At 46.8% G+C, this 27890-nt stretch overlaps 1 protein-coding gene and 1 long non-coding RNA gene across 2 annotated transcripts in view; one reads left to right on the top strand and one right to left on the bottom strand.

Moving 5' to 3' along the window:
• The window catches only part of LOC308275117, a 562357-nt gene that overhangs the window by 188851 nt on the left and 345616 nt on the right, over positions 1-27890 (top strand). The gene's annotated exons all lie outside the window — the stretch shown is intronic.
• On the bottom strand, positions 1094-13089 carry TP53 (tumor protein p53; the record flags this gene model as incomplete). The annotated part of the gene is made up of 10 exons (XM_080713368.1): positions 13007-13089; positions 12840-12861; positions 12505-12750; positions 10054-10237; positions 9859-9971; positions 9417-9526; positions 8986-9122; positions 8828-8901; positions 7409-7515; positions 1094-1175 (listed from the first exon to the last, which is right to left on the bottom strand). The coding sequence occupies exons 1-10, from the start codon at positions 13078-13080 to the stop codon at positions 1094-1096; spliced, it is 1149 nt and encodes a 382-aa protein (XP_080569494.1). The 5' UTR covers positions 13081-13089.

Genomic DNA, 27890 nt, shown 5'->3' with positions numbered 1-27890 from the left:
CGGGAGGGGGGGAGGGACAGTTGGTTCCCGAGTTGTGAATGGAGTCACCCGGCTACCTCGTTGTGATGCAGCCCACAGACTGACCCAGTCCCTAGGCTTTATTTCCCTCCTGGAAGCCGGGTGCTGCCCCTCCCCAGCCCAGACTGCTGGGGGTGCAGGTGGCTACCTCCCAACTGTACTTCCCTACTCATCCCTGCCCCTGGGGGCCTCCCAGCAGCCTGCATCGACACCCACCCAGAAAATACACAGGTGGTAATAAAGTTTTATTGTAAAATAAGAAAATATAAAAAGAAGATATAAAACGGGAGAGGGGGCAGGGGTGATAAGCAGATGTGCCTTGGCAGTGTGCAAACAAAATTGATCCTGAGCACACCGGGGCGGCGACATGGGTCTCGGTGGACAGACCCTATGTGAGCCCGAGATGGAATCTTCCAGGGTGTGGGATGGAGGTCAGGTTTCCTTTCTGGTGCCAAGGTTCAAGAAGAGGGTGGAAAGGATTTGGCTGGGCCACCAGAGACTTGGCAATGCCTCCCTCTTAACCAGCTGCCCCATCTTGTAAACGACCAACCCAATCCCCAACCAGGGCAGGAACCAATAGTCACAGGGGGTCAAGTCCCAGCCACCATTTCATAAAATATGGATCGAGGCCAGACATACATTAATTTCATGAACCCTCACAACAAACCCGGTGAGGTAGGTACGAAGATCGGCATTTCATAGATGTGGGTATTGAAGTTAGGAGAAATCAAACGTCTTGAGTTTTCCTGGTTGGGTATGGTTGGAGAACTGGGCTTCCGACCCAGTGGATGGATTAGTGGCAAGCTCCAACCCTTACAGAGAACATTTTCTTCCCTCTTCCAAACACTTGGCAAGGTCTAAACATTACCAGCTAGCTGGTACACGCTGGCTACCACCACATTCCCACAAACACGAGCACAGGTCAACTTCTTGAGTGGATCTCCGGGACAAGACAAACGGCAGAGTCCCGGGTTCATCTGAGGCACATCGATACCAGGCAGGGTTCAAAAGCCCCTGAGTCCCAAAATGCGAGTAGGGGTACGGGGTGGGGGTGGGGGACTGGAGGCCCAGGACGTCAGTCAGAGTCAGGCCCCTCTCTCTTGAACATTGGTTTTTTATGACGAGAGGTAGACTGCCCCTTCTTGGACTTCAGGTAGCTGTAAGTGAGAAGGAAGAGGGAGAAGAGACGATGTTGTAAGGAGGGGTATGAGCCGCTCTTTCTGATCAAGGCTTGAAAAGATCTAAGACTGGACCGGGCGTGGTGGCGCACGCTTGTAATCCCTGCACTTGGGAGGCTGAGACAGGAGGATCGCGCAGGTTCGAAGACAGCCTCAGTTACTTAGTGAGGCTCTCAGCAACTTAGTGAGACCCTGTTTCCAAATAAAGTATAAAATAGGTCTGGGAGTATAGTCCGGAGGTAGAAGGCCTCTGGGTTCCACTCCCAGTACCACACACACACACACACAAAAAGATCTAAGACTGGAACAAGGGAACTTAAGATGGCCACCACCCCCTGCAGATATGTTCACTGGGCATCACGGGGTACTTGTGTTCATCAGAATCTACCATCACCCGACTCACACTCCCAAGTACTGGATTACGTGTGTGCGCCACCATGCCTGGCTCCTTATTCCATTTTTAAAACCGCACAGATAGAACCCACAGGCCCTCTGACACTAAGCTACGTCCCCAGCCCTTTTCATTTCATTTACAGACAGGGTTTCTCTGAGTTGCCCAGGTTGGCCTCAAATTTGTGATTCTTTTTTTTTTTTGCGGTACTAGGGATGGAACCCAGGGGCATTCTACCACAGAGCTTACATCCCCAGCCCCATTTTTTTTTTTTTTTTGTTCTTTATTTTGAAACAGGTCTCACTGAGTTGCAGAGGGCCTAAGTAGCTGAGGCTGTCCGCGAACCGTGATCCTCCTGCCTCAGCTTCCTGAATGCTGAAATTATGAGCATGCACTACCATGCCTGGGTTTTATTCTTTATTTTGAAACAGGGTCTCACTGAGTTGCAGAGGGCCTCTTTAAGTAGCTGAGGCTGGCCACAAACCATGATCCTCCTGTCTCAGCCTCCCAAGTATTGGGATTACAAGTGTGTGTCGCTACACCCAGTTCTCCGTTTTATTTGTATGTTTGTTTGTTTGCTTATTTATTTTTGTGGTGCCAGGTATTGATCCCACGGCCATTTGACCTCTGAGCTATATCCCCAGCCCTATTTTTTTTTTTTTTTTTTGTTTGGTACTGGGGTGGAACCCAGAGGCTTTCTACCTCCGGGCTATACTCCCAGACCCATTTTATATTTTATTTGGAAACAGGGTCTCAGTAAGTTGTTGAGAGCCTCACTAAGTAGCTGAGGCTGGCTTCGAACCCGTGCGATCCTCCTGTCTCAGCCTCTCAAGCGCGGGGATTACAAGCGTGCGCCACCACGCCCGGCTCCCCAGCCCTATTTTATTTTGTGTTCATCACTAAGTAGCTGACAGGCTCACTAAATTGCTGGGTCTGACCTCAAAGCTGTGATCCTCACCAGGGATGGTGGCGCAGGCTTGCAATCCCCTTGGCTTGGGAGGCTGAGACAGGAGAATAGCGCAGGTTCAGAGCCAAAAAAAAAAAAAAAAAAAAAAAGCCGGGCGCTTGAAAGGCTGAGACAGGAGGATGGCACAGGTTTGAAACCAGCCTCAGCCACTTAGTGAGGCTAAATTTGTGATTCTTTTGCCAGAATTTAGTGAGGCTAAATTTGTGATTCTTTTGGCATATACCTGTAATCCTAAATTTGGCTGAGATAGGAGGATTGCAGGTTTGAGGACTGCCTGAGCAATGTAGCAAGACTCAGTAACCTAGTGACATCCTGTTAAAAAAAAAAAAAAAGAAAGCCAGGGGTGTAGCTCAGCTAGAATGTCCCCAGGTTCAGCCCCTAGTACCAAGAAAAAAATGGGGTTCAGCCTCAGCTTCCCAAGTCACCTGGATTACAGGTATGTGCCACCCAGTTCTCATTCCATTTTCTGTGTGTGTGGTGCTAGGGATTGAACCCAGGGGCATTCTACCTCTGAGCTACATCCCCAGCCTGATTTTTTTTTTTTTGGGGGGGGGGTCTGGGGGTGGAACCCAGGGGCATTCGACCTCGGAGCTACACCCCCTGCCCTATTTTTTATTCTTTATTTTGAAACCGGGTCTCACTGAGTTGCAGAGGGCCTCACTAAGTAGCTGAGGCTGTCCGCGAACCGCGATCCTCCAGGTCTCAGCCTCCTGAATGCTGGGATTACAAGCGTGCGCCACCACGCCCGGCTCCCAGCCTGATTTTTGAAACGTGGTCTCACTAAGTAGCTGTGGAGGCAGGCCTCACTAAGTAGTCCAAAAACTTGGATCCTCTTGTCTCAGCCTCCCAAGTACTGTGATTACAAGCATGTACTACCACGCCCAACTCCATTTTTTTATTTTTGCGGTACTGGGGATGGAACCTGGGGCATTCTAACTCTGAGCTACACTCTCAGCCCTGTTTTTCATTCTTTATATTGAAACACTGTCTCACTGAGTTGCAAAGGGCTTCACTAAGTAGCTGAGGCTGGCCATGAACCATGATCCTCCTGTCTCAGCCTCCTAAATGCTGGGATTACAAGTGTGTATCACCATGCCTGGCATTTTATTTTTTACTTTTGTTTTTTGGTACTGTACTGGGGCTTGAATCCAGGGTATCTGACCTCCAAGCTACAACCCCAGAGCCACCCCCACACTCTTTTGTGTGTGTGTGTGTGTGGGGGGTCTGGGGATGGAACCCAGGGGCATTCGATCTACATCCCCTGCCCTATTTTTTATTCTTTATTTTGAAACCGGGTCTCACTGAGTTGCAGAGAGCCTCACTAAGTAGCTGAGGCTGTCTGCGAACCACGATCCTCCGGTCTCAGCCTCCTAAATGCTAGTATTACAAGCGTGCGCCACCATGTCCAGCTCCCCACACTCTTAAAAAAAATTTTTTTTTTGGTATTGAGGATCAAACCTAGGAACATTCAATCTCTGAGCTACAACTCCAGCCCTATTATTTTTGGTTCTGGGGATTGAACCCTGGGGCATTCTACCTTTGAGCTACACCCCAGCCCTGTTGTATTTATTTATTGAAACAGGGTTTCCTTAAGTTACAGAGGGCCTTACTAAATTGCCGAGGTTCAACTGGATGTGAACCGGCGATCATCCTATCTCAGCCTCCCCAAACACTGGGATTACTAGAATATGCCACCCTGCCCAGCTGGTTTTTGTTTTGTGGTACTGAACATTGAACCTGGGGGCGGGGGGGCATTCTACCTCCGAGCTACACCCTCAGCCCTATTTTTATTTTTGACGGGGTCTCACTAGGTTGATCAAAGTCTCGCTATTTGCTGAGGCTGTCCTCAAACCTGTGATCTTCCTGTGTCAGCCTCCCAAATACTGGGATAACAGTGTGTGCCACCACACCCAGCTTTTCCATAGGCACATAGCATGATGCCTGGCTCTGGATTTATTTTTAATTAATTAATTAACCAACACTGGGCATGGTGGTACACATTTGTAATCCCAACACTTGGGAGGCTGAGACAGGAGGGTCACGGGTTTGTGGCCAGTCTCAGCTATTTAGTGAGGCCTTCTGTAACTTAGTGAGACCCTGTTTCAAAATAAAGAATAAAATAGTTGAGCCGGCCGTGGTGGCACACGCATCCCCGCGCTTGGGAGGCGGAGACAGGAGGACTGCGCAGGTTCAAAGCCAGCCATGCTGGCTTAAGAGACCCTGTTTCCAAATAAAAATATAAAAATAGGTCTGGGAGTGTAGCCTGGAGGTAGAAGGGCTTCCAGGAACCCCAGTACCACCACCAAAAAAAAAAAAAAAAAAAAAAACCCAACCAACCAACCAACCAAACAAACAAACAAACAAAAAAAACAAAAGTTGAGCATGGTGGCGCATGCTTGTAATCCCAGCATTTGGGAGGCTGAGAAAGGAGGATCGCGGTTTGAGGACAGCCTCAGCTACTTAGTGAGACTCTGGTTTACAGGGGCCCTTAAGTTGCTGAGGCTGGCCTTGAACTTACGATCCTCCATTCTTAAATTATAAGTGTGTGTCATCATGCTGGCTTATAATTTTTAAAATCTTGAAACAGGTTCTTGCTGAGTTACTGAGCATCCTGCTGAATTGCTGTGTCTGTCCTTGAACTTGAGATCCTTCAAGTCTCTACCTCCCAAATACTGGGATTATAGGTGTGGGCCACCACAGGGGGCTTCCCCCTTTTATATTTTTTTCCTTTTTTTTTTTCTTTTTTTTGGGTGGTACTGGGGTTCCTGGAAACCCTTCTACTTCCAGGCTACATTCCCAGACCTATTTTTACATTTTTTAAATTAGGAAACAGGGTCTCCTAAGCCAGCACGCGTGGCTGTCTTCGAACCTGCGCAATCCTCCTGTCTCTGCCTCCCAAGCGCGGGGATTACAAGCGTGTGCCACCACGCCCGGCCCCCCTTTTAAATTTGAAATAAACCAGGCATGGTGGCGCAGGCTAGTAATCCCAGCATTTGGGAGGCTGACACAGGAGGATCATGGTGAGGCCCTTTGCAACTCACTGAGACCCTGTTTCAAAATAAAAAATTGGGCTGAGGGTGTAGCTCGGAGGAAGAATGCCCCTGAGTTCCAGCTTCAGTACCGCAAAACAAACAAACAAATAAATAAACAAAAAACAGAAAAACAAAAGCAAGGTGTGGTGGTATAGTGTAAGCAGAATGTTCCTGAGTTCAATCTTCAGTACCACCAAAAAAAAAGACCCTGTTTCCAAATAAAATATAAAATAGGTCTGGGAATGTAGCCCGGAGGTCGGAGGGTTTCCAGGAACCTCAGTACCACCACCAAAACAAAACAAAACCAAAACATAAAAAAACAATCTGGGCATGGTGGTGCATACTTGTAATTTCAGTACTTGGAAGGCTGAGACAGGAGGATTGCAGGTTCATGGTCAGCCTCAGCTACTTAGTGACACTCTGTTTCAAAATAAAGAATGAATAGGGCTGGGGGGGGGTATAGCTCAGAGGTGGAATGCCCCGATTCCAATCCCCAGTACTACAAAACAAAACAAAACAAACAAACAAAAAACAAAACAAAACAAAAAACCCACAAATCAACCAAACCAAACCCAAGCCCCCCCAAAAATTAACACACCCAAACAAAACAAAACAAAAATTAAGTCTGAGGGGTAGCCTGGAGGTAGAAGGCCCTTGGTTCCACCCCCAGTAACACACACACACTCACACATACACTCACACATAGACACACACACACACACACACACACACACACACACACACACACAACAAAGAAAACACATGATCTCTGGGGATTGAAGCCAGGGGTGTTCTATCTCTAAGCTATACTCACAACCCTTTTTATATATTTATTTATTTTTTAAATTTTTGTGGTACTGTGGATTGAACTCAGGGCCATCCTACCTCTGAGTTATATTCCCAGCCCTATTTTATTTTTTAGTTTGAAACAGGGTCTCTTTTAAGTTGCAGAGGGCTTCACTAAGTTGTTGAGGCTGGCCGCAAACCTGCAATCCTTCTTTCTCAGCTTCCTACGTACTGAGATTACAGGTGTGCACTGCCACGCCCAGCTTTATGTTTTGTTTTGAAACAGGGTCTTACTAAATAATAGCTGAGGCTGGCCTTGAACCTGTGATCCTCCTGTCTCAGTCCCCGCAGTACTGAGATTACAAGCATGCACCACCATGTCTGGCTCTACTCCATTTTATTTTATTTATTTATTTATTTATTTATTATTATTATTACTATTTTTTTGCGGGTCTGGGGATGGAACCCAGGGGCATTCTACCTCCGAGCTACATCCCGTCCTATTTTTTATTCTTTATTTTGAAACAGGGTCTCACTAAGTTGCAGAGGGCCTAAGTAGCTGAGGCTGTCCCTGAACCGCAATCCTCCAGTCTCAGCCTCCCGAAGGCTTGGATTACAAGCCAATGCTCGGATTACGAACGTGCGCCACCACGCCTGCCTTCTTCGCATAAATAAGGAAACTGAGCCTGAGAAGAAAGTAACAAGGCCACACAGGACCTGTTAGTGCTCGACAGGCTGAGTGACCCAAACTGGTTCTGCACGACACTTCTACACACTCGCCCTCCCTCTGGCACCCTACGTGGCTGAGCTAGTATCTGCGGCAAGAGCAAAGAAGTATCCGCGTGTGTCCCTGGGTTCCGGGATCTGAGGCGAGGAAGTGGTTGTATGATACAACTAAAAATATTGAGCAAGACAGCACTCAGTAGGACAGGGTCCACTTTTTTCTTTTACCATGACGGTGGGATCAGAAGGCAGCCCTACGGCTTTCCAACCCAGGAAGGGAGGGGGCAGGCTGGCAAGGGCCCAGGCCACTCACCTGGAGTGCGCCCTGCTCTCCGCTGACTCCTTTTCAGTCTGGGCATCTTTGAATTCCAAGGCGTCATTCAGCATTTTTAACATTTCGTAGCGTTCACGCCCACGGATCTAGAACAGGAACAGAAGGGGACAGAGAAGAATTGGGCAAAGCCATAGAACCATTTTCATGCTAACAAGTCTTTTTTGTGGTGCTGAGGATTGAACTTAGGGCCTCACACACATGCTAGGTAAGCACTCTACCACCGAGTCATCCTCGGACTAAACTGCAGAGGGCAGCCGGGCGTGGTGGCACACGCTTGTAATCCCCTCGCTTGGGAGGTGGAGACATGAGGATTGCGCTGGTTCGAAGCCAGCCTTGCTGGCTTAAGAGACCCTGTTTCCAAATAAAAATAGGTCTGGGAGTGTAGCCCGGAGGTAGAAGGGCTTCCAGGAACCTCAGTACCACAAAAAAATAAATAAATAAATAAAAAAAGAAATAAAAAAAGAAAAAAGAAAAGAAAGAAAGAAAAAAAAAAAAAGACTAAATTGCAGAGGGCCTCACTAGTTTGCTGAGGCTGGTGTTGAACCTGTGATCTTCGTATCTCAGCCTCCCAAGTACTGGGATTACAAGTGTGCACCACAAGGCCTGTAATTCTAGTAGTGCTCGAGGGGCTGAGACAGGAGGATTCCAGGTTTGAGGACAGCCTCGGCAACTCTGTGAGGCTTACATCAACTGAGTAAGACCCTGTTTCCAAATAAAACTAAACTAGGGATAGGGGTGTAGCTCAGAGGTAGAACGACCCTGAGTTCAATCCCCAGTACCAAGAAAAGAAAAAAAAAAAAAAAAAGTGGTTCATTTAAATATATAGGTGGTTCCCAACTTATGATGGTTTTGACTTACAATTTTTGGCTTTCGTGTGGTGTGAAAGCAACAGACGTTGAGTAGAGGTGTGTATGGATTTTGGATCTTTTCCAGGCTCCTGATGTGTAGTACACGTCAGTGCTGGGGAGCAGCAGCAAGCCGCGGCTCCCAGTCGGCCACAAGCACTCTACCGCTGAGCTACAACCCCAGACCTAAATGCACTTTCAATGTACCATATTTTCAACTTACAATGGGTTCACTGGGACACATTCCCATCTTAACTGGAGAAACACATGTATTCTCCGGTGCGAATTGGTGTTCTCAAGTTAGGTACAACCAGGAGCCACTGTCTCTCAGGCACCACTGCCCCCTGCTGGCAGGCGCCCTAATTGCAGGCAAAGCAGCCTAAAAGGAAACAGCACTAGGATATAGAGTGAAAACTACACTTTCATACCGATGGTATTTTTACAAGAGCCGGAGACATAAACAGAAGAATTATCAGATGTACCTTTTCTTCCCTTATCCAATCCCACTGTATTATATGCAATAGACTTTATGTGTCTTGCCTAGACTTGGTACCTTAAGGGTGAAATAATCTTCGTCCTTTGGCTTTTTCTTTGGCTGAGGAGAGGAACTGGTGTCAGTAGGCAGTGCTGCGAAAGAGGAGAGAAGAGTGAATTTGGGACAGAATTGTACCCCCTCTTTCTCCTCTACCTCCTCCTGTCCTGCATGCTTACCTCGTTTCTTGTTCCCTGGTGGTGGCTCGGGGAAAGTATCCCCCTTTTTGCGGAAATTTTCTTCCTCTGTGCGCCGGTCTCTCCCAGGACAGGCACAAACACGCACCTCAAAGCTGTAACGTCCCAGCAGGTTACCACTATCCAGGAAGAGAAAGGAGAGGCAGAAGTGTGAGGAAGTTAGGTCCTATCTGCCCTTTCTGTAAATCAGTCGCCGTCAGCTCCAGTCACTGAGGAGGTGCCACAGGAAGGGAGGTCCTAAAGCCAGGAGACGGGAAGCAGATAAAGAACAGCAAAGACGACTCCGCTTATGGAGAAGAGTGAGAACTAAGGGCAAGGAGTGTGGTAGGGCTGGGGTCCGGGGGATGGAGACAGGGACAGGTGGACGCCGGGGAGGAAGGCACCCGTGTGGAGGGCGGTGTGTGGCTCGGTACCTGGAATCCTCCAGTGTGATGATGGTGAGGATGGGCCTCCGGTTCATGCCCCCCATGCAGGAGCTGTTACACATGTAGTTGTAGTGGACGGTGGTGCAGTCAGAGCCGACCTAGAGGGGAACAGGGACCCTAGGTGAAGCCAACTCATCATGGGGAACCCTGCGGCCTCTGAAAGCTCCAGTTTCTTCCACGGAGGAGTAAGGATAACCTGTCTCTTCTGTACACCCCCAGAGGACCCTGGTAGCACTGAGTAGAAAGCAGTGTGTGGGGAGCGTAGCTCAGGGGTAAAGCTCTTGATTGGCATGTGTGACATCCTGGGTTCCATCCCCAGCATCACAAAAGAAAAGAAAACGAAGGAAGGAGGAGAAAGCCCTCCCTACCTCCCACCTGGATAACCACCGACAATCTGCCCTCCCCTGGGACCACGGCCGCCAAGCCAGACCTCGGGCGGTTCATAGGGCACCACCACGCTGTGTCGGAAAGTGGTTCTGTCGTCCAAATACTCCGCACGCAAATTCCCTTCCACGCGGATAAGATGCTGAGGCGGGGCCAGGCCTAAGAGCAATCAGGAACAAATCAGAGGCTTAGGGATCCTGGGCAGCCAGCCCCGCCCCATCTCCAGTCCCTGACCACTCACCATCACTGTCAGAGCAGCGTTCGTGGTGGGGGCAGCGCCTCACAACCTCCGTCATGTGTTGCGACTTCTTGTAGATGGCCATGGCGCGGACCCGGGTGCCGGGTGGGGGGATTGAGTCGACCCACAGCTGCACGGGGCAGGTCTTTGCCAGCTGGCAGAACAGCTTGTTGAGGGCAGGGGAGTACTGTAGGAGCAGGAAGGAGAAGAATTTAAGAGTGGAGCCAAGGCAACAAGTGAAACAAAGAAAAAGAAAGCGGTTTCAATGAACAAACACTGTTTGAGCACCTACTGTATACCAGACACCACAATGGAGTTAGGGTCTACATACTAGAAGCTTCTTTTCTTTTTCTTTTTTCTTTTTTTGGCAGTACTGGGAATGGAACCCAGGGGCATTCTACCTCCTGGGCTACACCCCTGGTCCTATTTTTTTATTCTTTATTTTGAAACAGGGTCTCACTGAGTTGCAAAGGGCCTAAGTAGCTGAGGCTGTCTTCGAACTGCGATCCTCCAATCTCCACCTCCCGAATGCTGGGGTTATAAGCGTGAGCCACCATGCCTGGCTCTTTTTTTTTTTTTTTTTTGTATTGAGGATGGAATCCAGGGGCATTCTACCTCTGAGCTATATTCCCAGCCCTATTTTTTTTAATTTTTTATTTATTTTTTATTTATTTATTTTTTTTTTTGTGGGTCTGGGGCTGGAACCCAGAGGCATTTGACCTCTGAGCTACAACCCCTGCCCTTTTTTTTTTTTTTTTTTTTGAAACAGGGTCTCACTGAGTTGCAAAGGGCCTCACTAAGTAGCTGAGGCTGTCCGCGAACTGTGATCCTCCTGTCTCAGCCTCCCGAATGCTGGGATTACAAGCGTGAGCCACCACACCCGGCTTATTTTTTTTTTTTTTTTTGAATCAGGGTTTCACTAAGTAGCTGAGGCTGGCCTCAGCTGCAGTCCTCCTGTCTCAGTCTCCCAAGTACTGGGATTACAAGCATATACCACCTTGCCTGGCTTCAGAAGCTTATTTTCTCTTAGTCCTTTTTCTTTTCTTTTTTTTGGTGGTACTAGAGATTGAACCCATTACCATTAAGCTACATCCCCAAGCCCTATTTTTTATTTTGAAACAGGGTTTCGCTAAATTGTTGAGGTTGGCCTTGAACTTGCAAACTTCCTGTCTTAGCTTCTGAAGTACTGGGATTATAGTTATGTGCCATCATGGCTGGCATTGTTAGTTGCCAAGTCCTGGGCTCAAGAGATCCTTTTACCTCAGCCTCCGAAGACTACAGGTGCGTGCCACCATTGGCTTCAGAAGCTTATTACTATTATTAATTATTATTATTATTATTATTGTGATACTAGGGATTGAATTCAGGGCCATTCTACCTCTATGTTATAGCCCCAGCCCCTTCTTATTTGTTTTTATTTTTATTTTTCATTTTTGTGGTACTGGAGATGGAACCCAGGGACATTCTACTTCTGAGCTATACCCTAGCTCTATTTTTTTATTCTTTACTTTTTTTTTTTTTTTTTTTTGGTGGTACTGGGGTTCCTGGAAGCCCTTCTACCTCCGGGCTACACTCCCAGACCTATTTTTACATTTTCATTTTGGAAACAGGGTCTCCTAAGCCAGCGCGTGCGGCTGGCTTCGAACCTGCGCGATCCTCCTGTCTCCGCCTCCCAAGTGCGGGGATTACAAGCATGCACCACCACGCCCGGCTCTTTACTTATTTTTTGGTACTAGAATTGAACCCAGGGGCGTTCTACCTCTGAGCTATACCCTCAGCCCTATTTTTTATTCTTTTTTTTTTTAAACAGGATCTCACTAAGTTGCGGGGGGCCTCATGAAGTAGCTGAGGCTGGATACGAACCAACGACGCTCCTGTCTCAGCCTCCCAAGTACTGGGATTACAAGAATGTGCTACCACGCCTGACTTTATTTTTTATTTTTGTAAGGGTTTCACTAAGTTGTGGGGGGATCTCACTAAGTAACTGAGGTTAGCCTCAAAACAGGCGATCCTCCTGTCTCAGCCTCCCAAGTACTGGGATTACACGTGTGAACCACCATGCCTGGCTTATTTATTTATCATGGTACTAAGGATTGAACCCAGGGACATTCTACCTCTGAGCTACACTCTCAGTCCTACTTTATTTTTATCTTGAAACAGGCTTTCACAAGATTGATGAAAGTCTCACTACTTTTGAGTAGTAGTGAGAAGTCTGACAGTTTTAAACCTGAGATCCTCCTGTCTCAGCCTCCCAAGTACTGGATTACACGTGTGCCCTACCACGCCCGTCTCAATTTTGGAACAGAGGTAAAAATTCAGAGACAAACCAGGTAAAATGTAGACAGAAAGACCAGAAGCCAAGGCTAGGAGGAATCAAGTTCTGGACATAAAATCTCAGGGGTGACGGCCAGGCACTGAAAGGTCACATGAAAGCCAATCCTCGGGGCCACTGACCGTGCACGTGACAGACTTGGCCGTCCCCGAATGCAGGAAACCCAGACGGAAACCGTAGTCGCCAGGGTAGTTCTTTGGGGAAGGGACCGATGACGATAAAGGCCAGGAGGCGGCGGGCGCGGGAGCCGCTGGCGCGGAGGCCACTGGTTCAGAAGCCGCTGGCATTTGGGTGTCTTCACCTGAGTTTCCTCTGAACCAGTCATCTGAGGACAGCAGATCTTCCATGGAAGGGGACATCGAGGTGGACTGCGGATGTACAAAACAAGGAGAATTAGAGTCAAGGCTTCTGCCCACCAGCCCACCAAGTCCTTGGTCTCTTCCAGCCAGGTCCTTACCAGGAGGTTGTTTTGAGGAAGTCTGAAAAACAAGAGCATGAAAGTCAGTCCTTCTGATTTTTTTTGCTTCCCACAGGCCTCTGCGAAGGGGCCGGGGCTGGGGCAGGGAGGTGAGCCTGTGGGGGCAGGCCAGCAAGCCCGCCCGCCCTCCTGGAAGATCTACTCACAAATTCCATAAGTCTGAAAACGTCTCTTGACTCAGGGGAGGCTCAATGCTGAGCTCCGACTGCGGCTCCTCCATGGCGACGCCCAGGAAGGCACTCTGGCTTCTGTGAGGGGAGAAGAGAGGGCTGGGTGTAAGGCGCAACACAAGGGGCCCGAGGACCTGCTGAAGATGGATAGTGTGATTCCGGGGAGCAGGAGAGCTGGGCTCCCCTGCCCACTCCTCACCAGCTGACTTGCAGGCCACACAGTTCTTCTTTTTTTTGGTGGTACTAACTGAACCCAGGGGCACTCTAGCACTGAACTATATACTCTCAGCCTTATTTATTTATTATTTTGTGTGTGGCACACTGGAGATTGAAAAAACCCAGGGGCATTCTACCACTGAACTATATATATACCCTCAGCCCTTTTATTTATTATTATTATTATTATTATTATTATTATTAGCAGTACTAGGGATGGTACCCAGGGGCATCCTACCCCCCCAAGCTACACCCCCAGCCCTATTTCTCTTTTTTTTTTTTTTTTTTTTTGCAGGTCTGGAGATGGAACCTAGGGGCATTTGACCTCTGAGCTTTACCCCCTGCCCTATTTTTTCTTTATTTTGAAACCAGGTCTCACTGAGTTGCAGAGGGCCTCACTATGTAGCTGAGGCTGTCTGCAAACCATGGCCCTCCAGTCTCAACCTCCTGAATGCTGGGATTACAAGCTTGTGCCACCCAGCCTGGCTTTTATTCTTTATTGTGAAACTGGGTCTCATTGAGTTGCAAAGGGCCTCACTAAGTAGTTGAGGCTGTCCTTGAACTGCGATCCTCGTCTCAGCCTCCCAAATGCTGGCATTACAAGTGTGCGCCACCACACCTGGTCTATTTATTATTTTGTATGTGTGGTTCTGGGGATTGAACCCAGGGGTGCTCTATTACTGAACTATACCCTCAGCCCTTTTAATTTATTAATTATTTTTATGTGTGGTACTGGGGATTGAATCCAGGGGTGCTCTACAACTGAGCTAGACCCTCAGCCTTTTTATTTATTATTATTATTATTAGTTTGGTACATGGGATTGAACCACCAGGGACATTCTACCTCAGAGCTTTATCCTCAGCCATTTATTTTTTTATTTTTATTTATTTATTTATTTATTTTTGTGGTACGGGGGTTCCTGGAAACCCTTCTAACCTCTGGGCTACATTCCCAGACCTATTTTATATATTTATTTTTTTGGAAACAGGGTCTCTTAAGCCAGCAAGTCTGGCTTTGAACCAGTGCGATCCTCCTGTCTCAGCCTCCCAAGTGTGGTGATTACAAGCGTGCGCCACCATGCCCACCTGGCCATTCAGCCATTTATTTATTTATTTTTCACTTGTTTGTATTTTGAAACAAAGTCTTGCTGAATCACTGGGTCTCACTAAATTGCTGAGGCTGGCCTCAAACTTGCAATCCTCCTCCCATCATCAGCCTCCCAAGTATTAGGATTATAGGCATGGGTTCTCACACCCCGCTTCCTACTTTGATTTTATCTCTTACCAACTACTCCCTCCTTGAAGATTCTAACTAGATTGGCTGAACTTGTTTTCCTCAGTCAACTGGTGGTTTTCTCTGTGGGAACACTCTATCCCTGCCTCCTTCCCACTGTGACTGTTGTGGTTGGCGCCTTCCTAAGAGACCTCATCATTCCCCCCCCCCCCCTGGTACTGGAGATTGAATCCAGGAGCATTTCACCTTTAAGCTATTATATACCCAGCCCTGTTTTATTTTTTAGTTTCTTTCTTTTGCAGTACTAGAGATTGAACCCAGGGGGATTCAAAACCCCAGCCCTGTTTTTTTTTTTGTTCTTTATTTTGAAATAGAATCTCACTAAGTTGTAGAGGGCCTCACTAAGTAGCTGAGGCTGACCTCGAACCTGCAAATGTCCACCCAATGATAGCTGTCCAGCCAAACCCCACCAAGTCTTCCTGATTTAATTCCCATAGTACTTAGACTGCCTTACTGTTCCTCATTATTTCCTCTGTTTACCCTGGTGGAACATAATCACCTTCGGCGAAGGGCAATGATCTGCCTTGTTTGACCTGGTATAGTCACGGTGCCTGGCATCTGGTCAGGCACCATAATGTGCTGAGGAGGCGAATCAGCGTGCTCAGGCTTTGAGCCTGCTGCAAATGCTCAGGGGAAAAGGAGGGAGGGGCAGCCTCTGTCTAGACCAGGGTTTTACATGAGGCCATGTAGCCTAATCTTCCTCAAGACAAGATTTCAAATGGCCTCACGGACCTATCTTCCTCCTTCCCTCCCTCCCTCCCTTTCTCTATCTTTCCCCCTCTCCCTTTCTCTCTATAATACTGGGGATAGAACCCAGGGGCATTCTACTTCTGAGCTACACCCCCAGACTAGCTTGCTTTCTTTTCTTTTTTGTGGTACTGGGGATGGAACCCAGGGGAACTCTACCTTGGAGCTACACCCCAGCCCCACTTTGTTCTTTTCTTTGAAACAGGGTCTCACTGGGTTGCAGAAGGCCTCACTAAGTAGCTGAGGCTGGCCACGAACCGCGATCCTCTTATCTCAGCCTCCCAAACGCTGGGATTACAAGCGTGCGCTACCACGCCCGGCCTAGACCAGCTTTATTTCTTATTTGGAAATAGGGGCTCACTAGGTTGCTTGCTGAGAGCCTCTAAATTGCTGAGGCGGGCTTTGAACCTGTTACTCTCCTGCCTCGGCCTCCCAAGTACTAGGATTACATTGCATGCACCACCACACCTGGCTTATTTTTTATTAAAAAAAAAAAACATATTTTTTTTGTGGTACTAGGGATTGAACCTTGGGGCATTCTACCTCAAAGCTATGCCCCAGGCCTACTGTATTTTATTTTGAAACAGGGTTATGCTAGGTTGATGAGAGTCCCACTACTTGCTGAGGTTGTTCTTGAACCTGTGATCCTCCTTTCTCAGCCTCCCAAGTACCTCCCAAGCCACCATGCCCAGCTTATTTTTAAAAATTAGAAACAGAACAACCCTCAGCAAGTAGTGAGATTCTCAGCAACCTAGCCAGACCCATTAGAGCTGGGGGTGTAGCTCAGAGGTAGAATGCCCCTGGGTTCAACATACACATACACTCAAATAAATAAATAAAACGAAACATTTCTCATCAAGTTGCTGAGGCTGGCCTCCAACCTCCAACCTGAGATCTCCCTGTCTCAGCCTCCTAAATACTAGAAGTACAGGAGCGTGCCACTCTGCCGGGCTCCGTGCTTTTTCTTTTTGCGGTACATTTGGGGGATGGAACCCGGGGGCATTCTACCTCTGAGCTATACTCTCATCTCTATTTTTAATCCTTTATTTTGAAACAGAGTCTCACTGAGTTGGAAAGGGCCTCACTAAGTAGCTGAGGCTGTCCGCGAACCGCGATTCTCCGGTCTCAGCCTCCCAAATGCTGGGATTACAAGCGTGCGCCACTGTGCCCGGCTTCATGCTATCTTTCTTGATGCCAAATCTGTCATGAGCTTTGCTGAGAAATAGGTCTACTGTAAATGTTCACCACACTTCTCTTTCTGTCTCAAAGAAACTCACAAATGTTCCCCATGCAAGCAGTGGGGTTAATGGCAAGCCCTTTTCCAATCTTCCTTAACATTTACTTCCGCCTGTATGTTGATAGAGGGCTTTCTTTCTTGTGTATCTAGGGCTTGCAAAATCTTCCCACATGGCTTATCTTATTTGTCCCGATAAAAAGGCCTGCCTCTTGACAAGTGAAGAGGTTAAGTGAACTTTTATTAATGGCCATTCGAAAGCCAGGTGTGGTGGCGCACATGCTTGTAATCCCAGTACTTGGGAGGCCGAGATAGGAGGATTACACAGGTTTGAAGCCAGCCTCAGCTATTTAGTGAGGCTCATAGCAACTTAGTGAGGAGACCCTGCTTCCAAATAAAATATAAAATAGGCCTGGGAGTGGTGTAGCCCAGAGGTAGAAAGCCCCTGGGTTCCACCCCAGTAAAACACACACACACACACACACACACACACACACACACACGCAAAATGGCCATTCGAACACCTATAAGTAAGATGTTTATTCCATCAGACTCTACAGCTAAGATCTCTTTGGTATCACTTAAAGCAGATCTTAGCTGATAAAAGTTCTCTGGATGGGAGGTTCCAAAGGACCCAGAGCTGAGTGGGCGGGAGTGGCTAGGCAGGAGCATAGAGCAATAACCAAAACTAGACACGTGTGTGTGTGTGTGTGTGTGTGTGTGTGTGTGTGTGTGTGGTGTGCACAGAACTCAAAAGCCCTGGTTTTGAGACTACCCTATTATCTTAATTTGTATCTTGGCATGGTGGCACACATTTGTAATACTAGTACTTGGGAGGTTGAGACAAGAGGATCGCAGGTTTGAATCCAGCCTCAGCTACTTAGTGAGGCCCTCAGCAACTTAGTGAGACCCTGTTTCAACATAAAGAATAAGCCAGGTATGGTGGCACATGCCTGTAATTCTTACACCTAGGAGGCTGAGACAGGGGGATCCCAGGTTTGAATACACCCTCAACAATCAGTGAGACTATCATCAATCAAGCAAGACTCTGTTTCCAAATAAGAAATAAAATTTGGCTGGGAATGTAGCTCGAAGGTGGAATGCCTCTGAGTTTAATCCCCGGTACCACAAAAAATAGAATAAAAATAAAAAATAAAAAATTGTAGCATACTATCTCAAAGGGGTTATCTCTTGGCTTAGAAAAATCAACTTTTTTGGGGGGGTGTAGCTCAGTGTCAGAGCACCAGCCTAACATGCCTGAGGCCCTGGGTTCCATTTCTAACAATGCACACAGCTGTGTGTATGTGGTACGTGGCTGGGTATTGAACCCAGGGGCATTCTACCTCCAAGCCACACCTCCAGCCTTATTTTGAGACAGGGTCTCACCCTCCCACATACTGGGATTACAAGTCTGTGCCACCATGTTCAGTTGCTTTTTTTTTTTTTTAAAAAAAAAAAATAGGTATTGGGGATTGAACCAGACTGGAGGGGCATTCTATCTCCAAGCTAAACTCCCAGCCCTCATCTTCCTCTCAGCCTACCAAGTTCTAAGACTGTAAATGTGTGTCAACCTGCCCCAATCATGCAATCAATCAATCAATCAATCAATCAAAACCATCCCAGCTGGGTATAGTGGCACACACCTGTAATCCTAGTACTTGGGTGGTTGAGATAGGAGGATCACAGGTTTAAGACCAGCGTTGGAACTTAGTGATACTCTGTTTCAAAATAAAAAAATTAGATAATCAGGCTGGGGTGTAGGTTAGAGGTAGAATGCCCCTGGGTTCGATTCCCAGTACCACACATACCAAAAGAAAAACAAAACAAACAAAAAACCAAACCAAACCCCCCACAGAACACAAAGCCACCTAATAACTGTGCAACTTTGGGAGCGCACTTAACCTCTCTGTGCATTAGTGTACTTTGCTCTAAAACAGGATCTGACTTTGTTATTACATAAGAACTGAGAAATGGGTTGGCATGTAGGTCAGCAGTAGAGCTTGCTAGTATGTGCAAGGCCCTGGTTTTCATGTCCAGGGGTGTGCATGTGTGCACACGTGTGCGCACACACACCGCAGGGAGAAGTGCCTGGCTTATCACAGACCTCAACAGCCAGGCCCTGTAATCCCAGTACTTGGGAGGCTGAGACAGGTGGATCACAGGTTCAAGGCCAGCAGTAGCAACTTAGCAAGACCCTGTTTAAAAAAAAAAAAAAAAAAAAACCAAAGCCAGGCATGGTGGCACACGCTTGTAATCCCCGCGCTTGGGAAGAGACAGGAGGATCACGCAGGTTTGAAGCCAGCCGCACTGGCTTAAGAGACCCTGTTTCCAAATAAAAATATAAAATAGGTCTGGGAGTGTACCCAGGAGGTAGAAGGGTTTCCAGGAACCCCAGAACCACCAAAAAAAAAAAAAAAAACCTAAAATAGGGCTGGGGGTGTAGCTCAGAGGCAGCATAGCCCTGAGTGCAATCCCCAGTACCCCAAAAAAGAACAATAAATGTTAGCTAGCTGTTAATATAGCTCTCCTCTTTCATTTGTTCTTTTTTTTTTTGGGGGGGGGGCGTACTGAGGATTAAACCCAGCAGCATTCTACCTCTGAGCTACACCCCCAGCCCGATTTTTTATTCTTTATTTTGAAACAGGGTCTCACTGAGTTGAAGAGGGCCTCAGTAAGTAGCTGAGGCTGTCTGGGAACCATGATCCTGTCTCAGCCTCCCAAGTACTGTGAGATTATAAGCATGCTCTACCACGCCTGGCTTTCATTTTTTTTTTTTTTTTTTATTACTCTGGAGAGAACTCTGTGCTGTAAGTTAATACAACTTTGGGGGTAGGGTCCCCACTGCACTGTTCAGTAAACGTGGGGTGGGGGGCATTGTTCTGGGGTGGAGACCCAAAGACCTCAATCCCCTTGGGAGACAGCCCCACAGATGCAGGAGAGCTCTGTCCCTAACACTCAGGTGTTTAGTAGCAACTGTAACCTCAGCGTTTCTGCAGGGAGGACACACTGTCGCCACTAGGAAACCTTTTCAGTGCAGGTACTTGGAGGCCACAGATGGCCGGAGGTGTTTAAGGACATGCTAAGCAGCAAAGCAACGAACTCAGCCGAGACCCCAGATCATAAGCCCCAGAGGCCACAGGTTCCAGTGGCTGAGGTATTTAATCCTCTGGAAAAGCCAGGAAGGTAAACAGATGAGGGGACTGAGGTTAAAGAATGGTCATTTATCAGGGCTGTAAAAACCCCCAATGGGCAGAACCTGGCACGTGGACCCGGGCTGTCTGAAGCTACGCTGAAACTCTGAATGATTATTCTCCTAAGGTTTCACCAAATCTAGTATAAAAATATCTTTGGGGGTTGGGGATGTAGCTTACAGGAGAATGCTTGCCTAGCAAGAGTAAGCCCTGGGTTCCACCTCCAGCACAGCAAAAATAAACAAACAAACCTTTTGGATAAAAGCTATGTGATTGGAAAATAATTCTTGCTGGTACTGGGGATTTTACCCAAAGCATTCTACCTCCAAGATATATCTTTTTATTATATACTTATTTACTTTGGTACTAGGGATTGAACCCAAGGGCTTTCTACCTCTGAGCCACACCCTTAGCCCTATTTTTATTTTATTTTTTTGTGGTACCGGGAATTGATTCCCCCCCACGCCCCCCCCCCCGACATTCTACCTCTGAACTACACCCCAGTCCCGTTGCATTCTACCTCCAAGCTACATCCCAAGTTCTATTTTATTATTTTATTTTGAAACCGGGCCTTGCTAAATTCCTAGGACTGCCTTTGAACCTTTGATCCTCTTGTTAAAACCTCTCAGGTACCGGGATTACAAGTGTGCACCACTGTGCTTGGCTGGGTGAAAGTTTTTATTCCACTTAATTACTGTGTATTATGTAAGAAAGGGGTCAAAAAATTTCTTCCCTATGTCTTTCCATAATTCTTTGTTCAAAGACCTTCCTTTCCCCACCCGGTAACTTTAGCATCTTTGTAGAAACTCACTTGGCCACATTTATGTTTATTTACTTTTTTCTGGACTCTCTTGTTTATTGTATCTTTCTTTTTTTGTGTGTGGTACTGGGGATCGAGGGAAAGGGGGTTCTACCTCTGAGTGAAAGCCCCAGCTCTATTATTATTATTGCTATTTTGGTACTGGGGATGGAACCCAGGGGCATTTTAACTCCGAGCTACACCCCCAGCTCTATTTTTTAGTCTTTTTAAAATTTTTATCTCATTTTATTTTTTCGTGGCACTACGGATGGAACCCTTCTACCAGCAGGTTACACTCCCAGAGCTATTTTTATATTATATTTGGAAATAGGGTCTTACTAGATTGCTTAGTCTAAGTAGCTGAGGCTGGCTTCAAACCTTTGCGATCCTCCTGTCTCAGCCTCCCAAGTACTGGGATTACAAGTGTACACCATCACACCTGGCAAGTCTTTTATTTATTATTATTATTTTTTTATTTGCGGGTCTGGGGATGGAACCCAGGGGCATTCGACTCTGAGATACACCCCCTGCCCTATTTTTTTATTCTTTATTTTGAAACAGGGTCTCACTACATTGTGGAAGGCCTCACTAAGTAGCTGAGGCTGGCCCGGAACCGTGAACCTCCAGTCCCAGCTTCCCGAATGCTGGGATTACAAGCGTGTGCCAACCATGCCCTATTTTTGTTTTGAAACAGAGTCTAAGTTGCTGAAACTGGTTTTGAGCCTGCGACTCTCCTGGCTCAGCCTCCCAAGTACTACAGGTGTGTGCCTCTGTGCGCAGCTTATCCCTTGGTTCGTTAGTCCTAGGAGCTTTATTGTCTGTCTGTCTGTCTGTCTCACACACACCCCTCCAAATTATTTTCATGCCTTTTTTTTTCCATTTTGGAACCAGCTTGTTATTTCTACAAATAAAACTGAAAAAATTTAATTGGGACTGAATTAAATCACTCTGCAAAGAATGTATTCCTATCTATACCACAGAGCCTTCCAATCCACAAAAAGTATCTCTCTGCATTATTAATTCATTTATTCTTGGTACACGAGATTGAACCCAGGGGCATTCTACTTCTGAGCTACACCCCTACCCCTTTTTATTTTGAAAGTGTTACTAAATTGCTGAGGCTGGTCTCCAACCTGTAGCCCTCCTGTCTGTCTCCCAGGTCCTGGGATTTACAGGCACACACCACTATGCCTAGCTTCTCCATTATTTAAATCTTCAATTCTCTCAGCAGTATTTTATAGTTTAAAAACGCTCTCATTCATTTTTGCTCAATTTACCCCTGAGTATACCACGTTCTTCTATGCTACTATGAATGGCATTGTTCTAAGAATTCATTTCTAGCCGGGCGCAGTGGCGCACGCTTGTAGTCCCAGCATTCGGGAGGCTGAGACAGCAGGATCATGGTTTGTGGCCAGCCTCAGCTACTTAGTTGAGGCCCTCTGAAACTCAGTGAAACCCAGTTTCAAAATAAAGAATAAAAAAAATAGGGCAGGGGCTGAAGCTCAGAAGTCGAATGCCCCTGGGTTCCATCCCCAACCCCGCCAAAAAAAAAAAAAAAAAAAATTTAAAAGCTGGGCGTGAGCTGGTCGTGGTGATGCACGCTTGTAATCCCAGTACTTGGGAGGCTGAGACAGGAGGATTGTGGCTCATGACCAGCCTCAGCTACTTAGCGAGGCTCTGTTTCAAAATAAAGAATAAAAAAATTGAGCTGGGGATGTAGGTCGAAGGTAGAGTGCCCCTGGATTCAATCCCCAGTACTGGGGGGAAAAAAAAAAAAAAAGCCAGGCTTGGTGGCACATGCTTGTAATCCCAGTACTTGGGAGGCTGAGACAGGAGGACTGCATATTCTCAGCCAGCCTCAGCTACTTAGTGAGGCCCTTCGCAACTTAGTGAGACCCTGTCTCAAAATAAAGAATAAAAATAGGGCTGGGAGTGTAGTTCAGAGATAGAATGCCTCTGGGTTCCATCCCCAGAATTAAAAAAAAAAAAAGAAAAAAATGAAAGGAAGAAAAAAAAAAGGATGGCAGGTTCAAGGCCAGGCTTAGCAAAATAAAAAATAAAAAAGTCCTGGGGGTATAGCTCAGAGGTAGAATGCCCAAGGGTTCAATCCCCAGTACTGCAAAACAAACATTGCCTTTGAAACCTGTAACCTTGCTATATTTACTTATTAGTTCTGGTAGCTTTTTATGAAGTTTCCATTATAACCTTATATACACATCTGCAGAGGCTATATAAATAAGACTTTTTTTGTGTGTGTGTGTGTGGTACTGGGGAATGGAACCTGGGGCATTACACCTCCGAGCTACACCCCCAGCCCTATTTTTTATTCTTTTATTTATTTTTTTTGGTGGTACTGGGGGTGAAACCCAGGGTCTTTCTACCTCTAGGCTATATTCCCAAACCTATTTTATACTTTATTTAGAAACAGGGTCTCACTAAGTTGCTGAGAGCCTCACTAAGTAGCTGAGGCTGGCTTGGAACCTGTGCGATCCTCCTGTCTCAGCCTCCCAAGCGCTGAGATTGCAAGCGTGCACCACCACACCCAGCTTATTCTTTATTTTTAATTATTATTTATCTTACGGGGCTGGGGATGAAACCCAGGGGCATTCAACCTCCAAGCTATACCCCCTGCCCTATTTTTTATTCTTTATTTTGAAACAGGGTCTCACTAATCTGCAGAGGGCCTCACTAAGTAGCTGAGGCTGTCCTCAAACCTCGATCATCCTGTTTCAGCCTCCCAAAGGCTGGGAATATAAGTGTGTGCCAACACACCCAGTCCCAGCCCTATTTTTTATTTTGAAACAGAGTCTCACTAGGTATATGAGAATCTTATTACTTGTTGAGGTTGTCCTCCAATCTGTGATCCTTCTGTCTCTGCCTTCCAAATACTGGGATTACAAGCATGTGGCACCATGCCCGGCTCACAGACTGATTTTTTTTTTTTTTTTTGGTGGGTCTGGGGATGGAACCCAAGGGCCTTCCACCTCTGAGCTACACCCCCTGCCCCATTTTGTATTCTTTATTTTGAAACATCTCACTAAGTTGCAGAGGGCTTCGCTAGGTAGCTGAGGCTGTCTGCAATCCTCAGTCTCAGCCTCCCGAATGCTGGCATTACAAGCTGTGCCAGCACGTCTGGCCTTCACAGACTGATTTTTGAATGTTAAATACATATTGCAATCCTGGGATAAACCACAATAGATCAGGAAGTATTTATCTGTTTTATATATAAACATTGATTTACTAAAATTTGTTTGATTTGTACACATCTTTGTTTTTTTGTTTTTTGTTTTTTTGTGTGTGGTACTGGGGTTCCTGGAAACCCTTCTACCTCCAGGCTATACTTCCAGACCTATTTTATATTTTTATTTGGAAACAGGGTCTTTTAAGCCAGCGCGGCTGGCTTCGAACCTGCGCGATCCTCCTGTCTCTGCCTCCCAAGCATGGGGATTACAAGCATGCGCCAGTACACTGGCTGCACATCTTATTTTAGAAAAAAACAAGTTATGCTGTTGGACTATGTAATGGTGTCTTTATTGAACTTGTACAGACTTTTTTTTTTACTTTGAATACAGTGTTACAACTATTTACATTGTATCAAGTATTATAATTTAAAGCATATATATATATATATATACACACACACACACACACACATATATATATATATGAATATGCACAGGTTACAGGAAAATACTATGTCATTTTATATGAGAGACACAACCATCCTGGAACCAATCCCCACTCCAGAGGCATCTAGGGATGACTACTAAATTATTCAGAGAAAATGCTGACCGCTGCAGCCATTATAGTTATGAAAACTGTCCTTTCTTTTTTTTGGGGGGGGGTTTAGGGGATTAACAGGGATTGAATTCAGGGCATTCTACCTACCCCTGAGCTACACCCCCAGCCCTATTTTACTTTAATTTTACTTTTTACTTTGAAACAGGGTCTCACTGAATTGCAGATGGCCTAAATTGCTAGGGCTGGCCGTGAACCTGGGTGAAATCATCCTGTCTCAGCCTCCCAAGTACTGGGATTAAAAGCCTGCGTCACCAAGCTGGGCTTCGAGACTGGGACTCTGCATCTGGTCCAGACACTTTACCATAAGTGGCAGTTCCCCAGAGACTTTTATCTGCATAAGACAGCCCTTGTGCAGTGTCCACCTCCACCCCGCAGCCTTCCAAATCCAATGCTCTCTTTCTTACCGCCAACAGATCCCAAGTCCTCTCCCTTTGCTTAGGTCTATATATAAACTTAATCTGGTCCTCTTTTGAGTGGCTCCTGGAGTCAAGCAATAAAATCTGTTACTCTGTTCCTGGTGAATATGTGTATTGCCAGTTTATTTCATAGACTAAGATTATTGAACTTTCTGAGCGACCGGAGGAAACTCAAAACTTCTCTACAGCGCATTATGTAAATACTACCTCTATGTAGCCAAAAAAAAAAAAAAAAAAAGATAAGCATGTAAGTGCCTGTACATGGGAGGTGTGCAGAAATTGTGTGCGGCGGGGAAAACATCCCAGGCTAAAAGCAGGAGAAAGGAATTTGCCCGGGGCTGACGGTGCTGCGCCGCCCCCCCCTGGGCAGGCCGGGCAGGACCCTGCGCGCCCCGCCCGCCCCTTCCGCCCGCAGGACGTCGGCTCTGCGTCCAGCACAGGAATGGCTTACACCAAAACCGGATACCAGGTAAGCCGTGTTTCCGACACAAACAAGCCACCTATCACGGCAGTCTTTCAAGATTGGATTCCCTAATGCACCTTTTTTTTTTTTTTTTTTTTTTAACCCAGGCTTTGCCTTCTGCATCCTGCCCCGTCTCACCCCATGCAATGGTAGCGCCCGCCTACGTAGCAGATGACTTAGGGGATCTAGAACACACCATTCCAAAAAGGGGGAGGGCTTGAGGTTTGTATCAAAGCAAATACCCCCTTCCTTTGCAACAGCAGTAACCAAGGGGGTCCAGAAAAAGAGAGTAACGAACAAGGGTAGCAGCCCCCACCCCCGCAAGCAATGGAACCCGGCCTCAAAGACATTTTCTTTCCCTCTGCTCCCCTCTTATTGGGTGCAATGAGCTGTTCTGACAAAAAGAAACCGGAAATGGTGCTGCAGGCGGCAGAAATGCAAATGTGAAGCCAAACAATAACAGGGCTGCCGGGCATCTCCGGCGGCTCCGCACGGGCTCCCTGGCAAACCTCTCGAGTAGCACTTCCTACTTTCACAGCTAACCCTTCTTTGGCACGACTTTCTTCAGCTAGCGAGACCGGGGGTCGGCTGGGAAGATCATTTCGGAAAGACAAAGGTCCGGAAGTTGAGACCTTAGCAGCCTGGGCTTCCAAGATCATCCCAATTAATTTCGGAAGGGAGCTAGAACTAAGGCATAGGTTCTAAAATCTCGAGCCATGAGTTCCGAAGGCCTCAGGCCCTAATGCTTTGTGCATCTCACTTCGAGGACTCCCAACACCCAGCACTCTGTAGACAGGTGTGTGTATGGGGTACCCGACTCAAGCTCCCCTAAAGTCCCAAATCCTTGCCCAGGTGTTCAGCTTTGAGTATAGCTGGTACCAACATCCCCATCACCTACACTCAGGTCTCCCAACATTGCATTTCGACGTCTTTCTTGCCAGCCAAGATCCCATTTTCCCCACCCAGCCAAACTCGCCTTGTCCCCGCTGCCCCACTCCGCCCCAAACCCCGAGATTCTCCGGGGTCGGTAACTCAGAGAGGACTCATCAGGCTCAGTCAAGACCTTACCGGGTCCTCAGAGGAGCGTGTCAGTGTCCTGGGATGCACCCGCCGAGCTCAGGCGACGGGTGCTCCCCCAGCCCAGCGGCTACCTGCGCCCAGGACGGTGGCTCTGGACTTTTGAGCCGCTCCAAACTTTTAGCGCCAGTCTGAGCACATGGGAGGGGGAAATCCCAATCCCATCAACCCTCGCGAGGCTCCTGGCACAAAGCTGGACAGTCGCCATGACAAGTAAGGGCAAGTAATTCGCCTGCCGGCGGAAGGAGGGTGTGGCAAGTCAGATTTCTCTCTGGGTGTTGTGGCTTTTAAGATTTTGGACTGGGAAGGTAGTACAAGCTGGGGCTGAGGGGGCGGAATTGGTGGAAACCATTTTGGAGAGCTCCCCGCTTCTTTCCTAAGAAAAAAGGGTGGAAAGAAAAAAGCCATTGCATTTGTCCACTTGGCCTGGAACACTGCGTTTTCAGATTTAGCTTTTGAGTTTCACTAGTTAAAAAATATCACCTTTTAGGGAGGCTTTCCTAATAAGTCAACCTACCATGCTCTTCTAGTACTTTATATATCTCACACCATCTTGTTTAATATCCTTTACAGCCGTTATCACTGTCTGAAAAGAATAATTGTTCATTGCTTTCAAGGCACGGCCACGAAATCCTTATAAGGGCAGAGGATTTGTTAGCTATTTTATTCATCGTTTTATTCTTCAATACAGTGCTGGGTATGAAGTAAGAGTTTGATAATATTTATTGAATAAATGAAGAAAGGTCTGAGAAATTTGCGGAATGAGATGCAAAACCTTGCAAAAATCAAGCTCCCTCTGCAGACTAGAGAGGGTAGGTGCTTTGAAAATCTTCGCGGAGCCTGGCGGTGGCGCTCGCCTGTAATCCCACTACTTGGGTGGTTTGCGACAGGAGGGAGTATTGTAGATTCCAGCCTAGACTCAGCAATTTAGTGAGACCCTATTTCAAAATAAATAAATAAATAGGCCGAGACTGTAAAATGCTTCTGGTTCAGTCTCCAGTACAAAAAGAAAAAAGAAAAGAAAAGAAAGGAAGGAAGAAAGGAAGGAAGGAAGGAAGAAGAAAAGAAAGAAAGAAAGAAAGAAAGAAAGAAAGAAAGAAAGAAAGAAAGAATAAATTACCGCGGAGCCAGTCATAGTAGCTCAACAACCTACTGTCAGTATTTGGGAGTCTGAGACAAGGAGGATCGCAGTTCCTAAACCAGCTTAGCAATTTAGCGAGGGCTTCAGCAATTTAGCGAGATCCTGTTTCAAAATTAAAAATAAAGCCGGGCGTGGTGGCGCACCCTTGTAATCCCCACACTTGGGAGGCTGAGACAGGAGGATCTCAAAGGTTCAAAGCCAGCCTCGTCTACTTAGTGAGACTCTGCAACTTAGTGAAACCCTATTCTTCAAAATAAAGAATAAAGCCGGGCATGGTGGCACACCCTTGTAATCCCCACACTTGGGAGGCTGAGACAGGAGGATTGCAGACGTTTGAAGCCAGCCTCAGTTACTTAGTGAAGCTCTCAGCAACCTAGTGAGACCCTGTTTCCAAATAAAGTATAAAATAGGTCTGGGAGTGTAGCCCGAAGTTAGAAAGCTCTGGATTCCATCCCCACCACCACAAAAACAAACAAATAAA

The sequence above is a fragment of the Muscardinus avellanarius genome (genome assembly GCF_963383645.1).
Source record: "Muscardinus avellanarius genome assembly, chromosome: 16".
Lineage (NCBI taxonomy): Eukaryota > Metazoa > Chordata > Mammalia > Rodentia > Gliridae > Muscardinus > Muscardinus avellanarius.
Note: the sequence above shows the minus strand (reverse complement) of the source record. Positions and strands in the feature narration are given on the sequence as shown.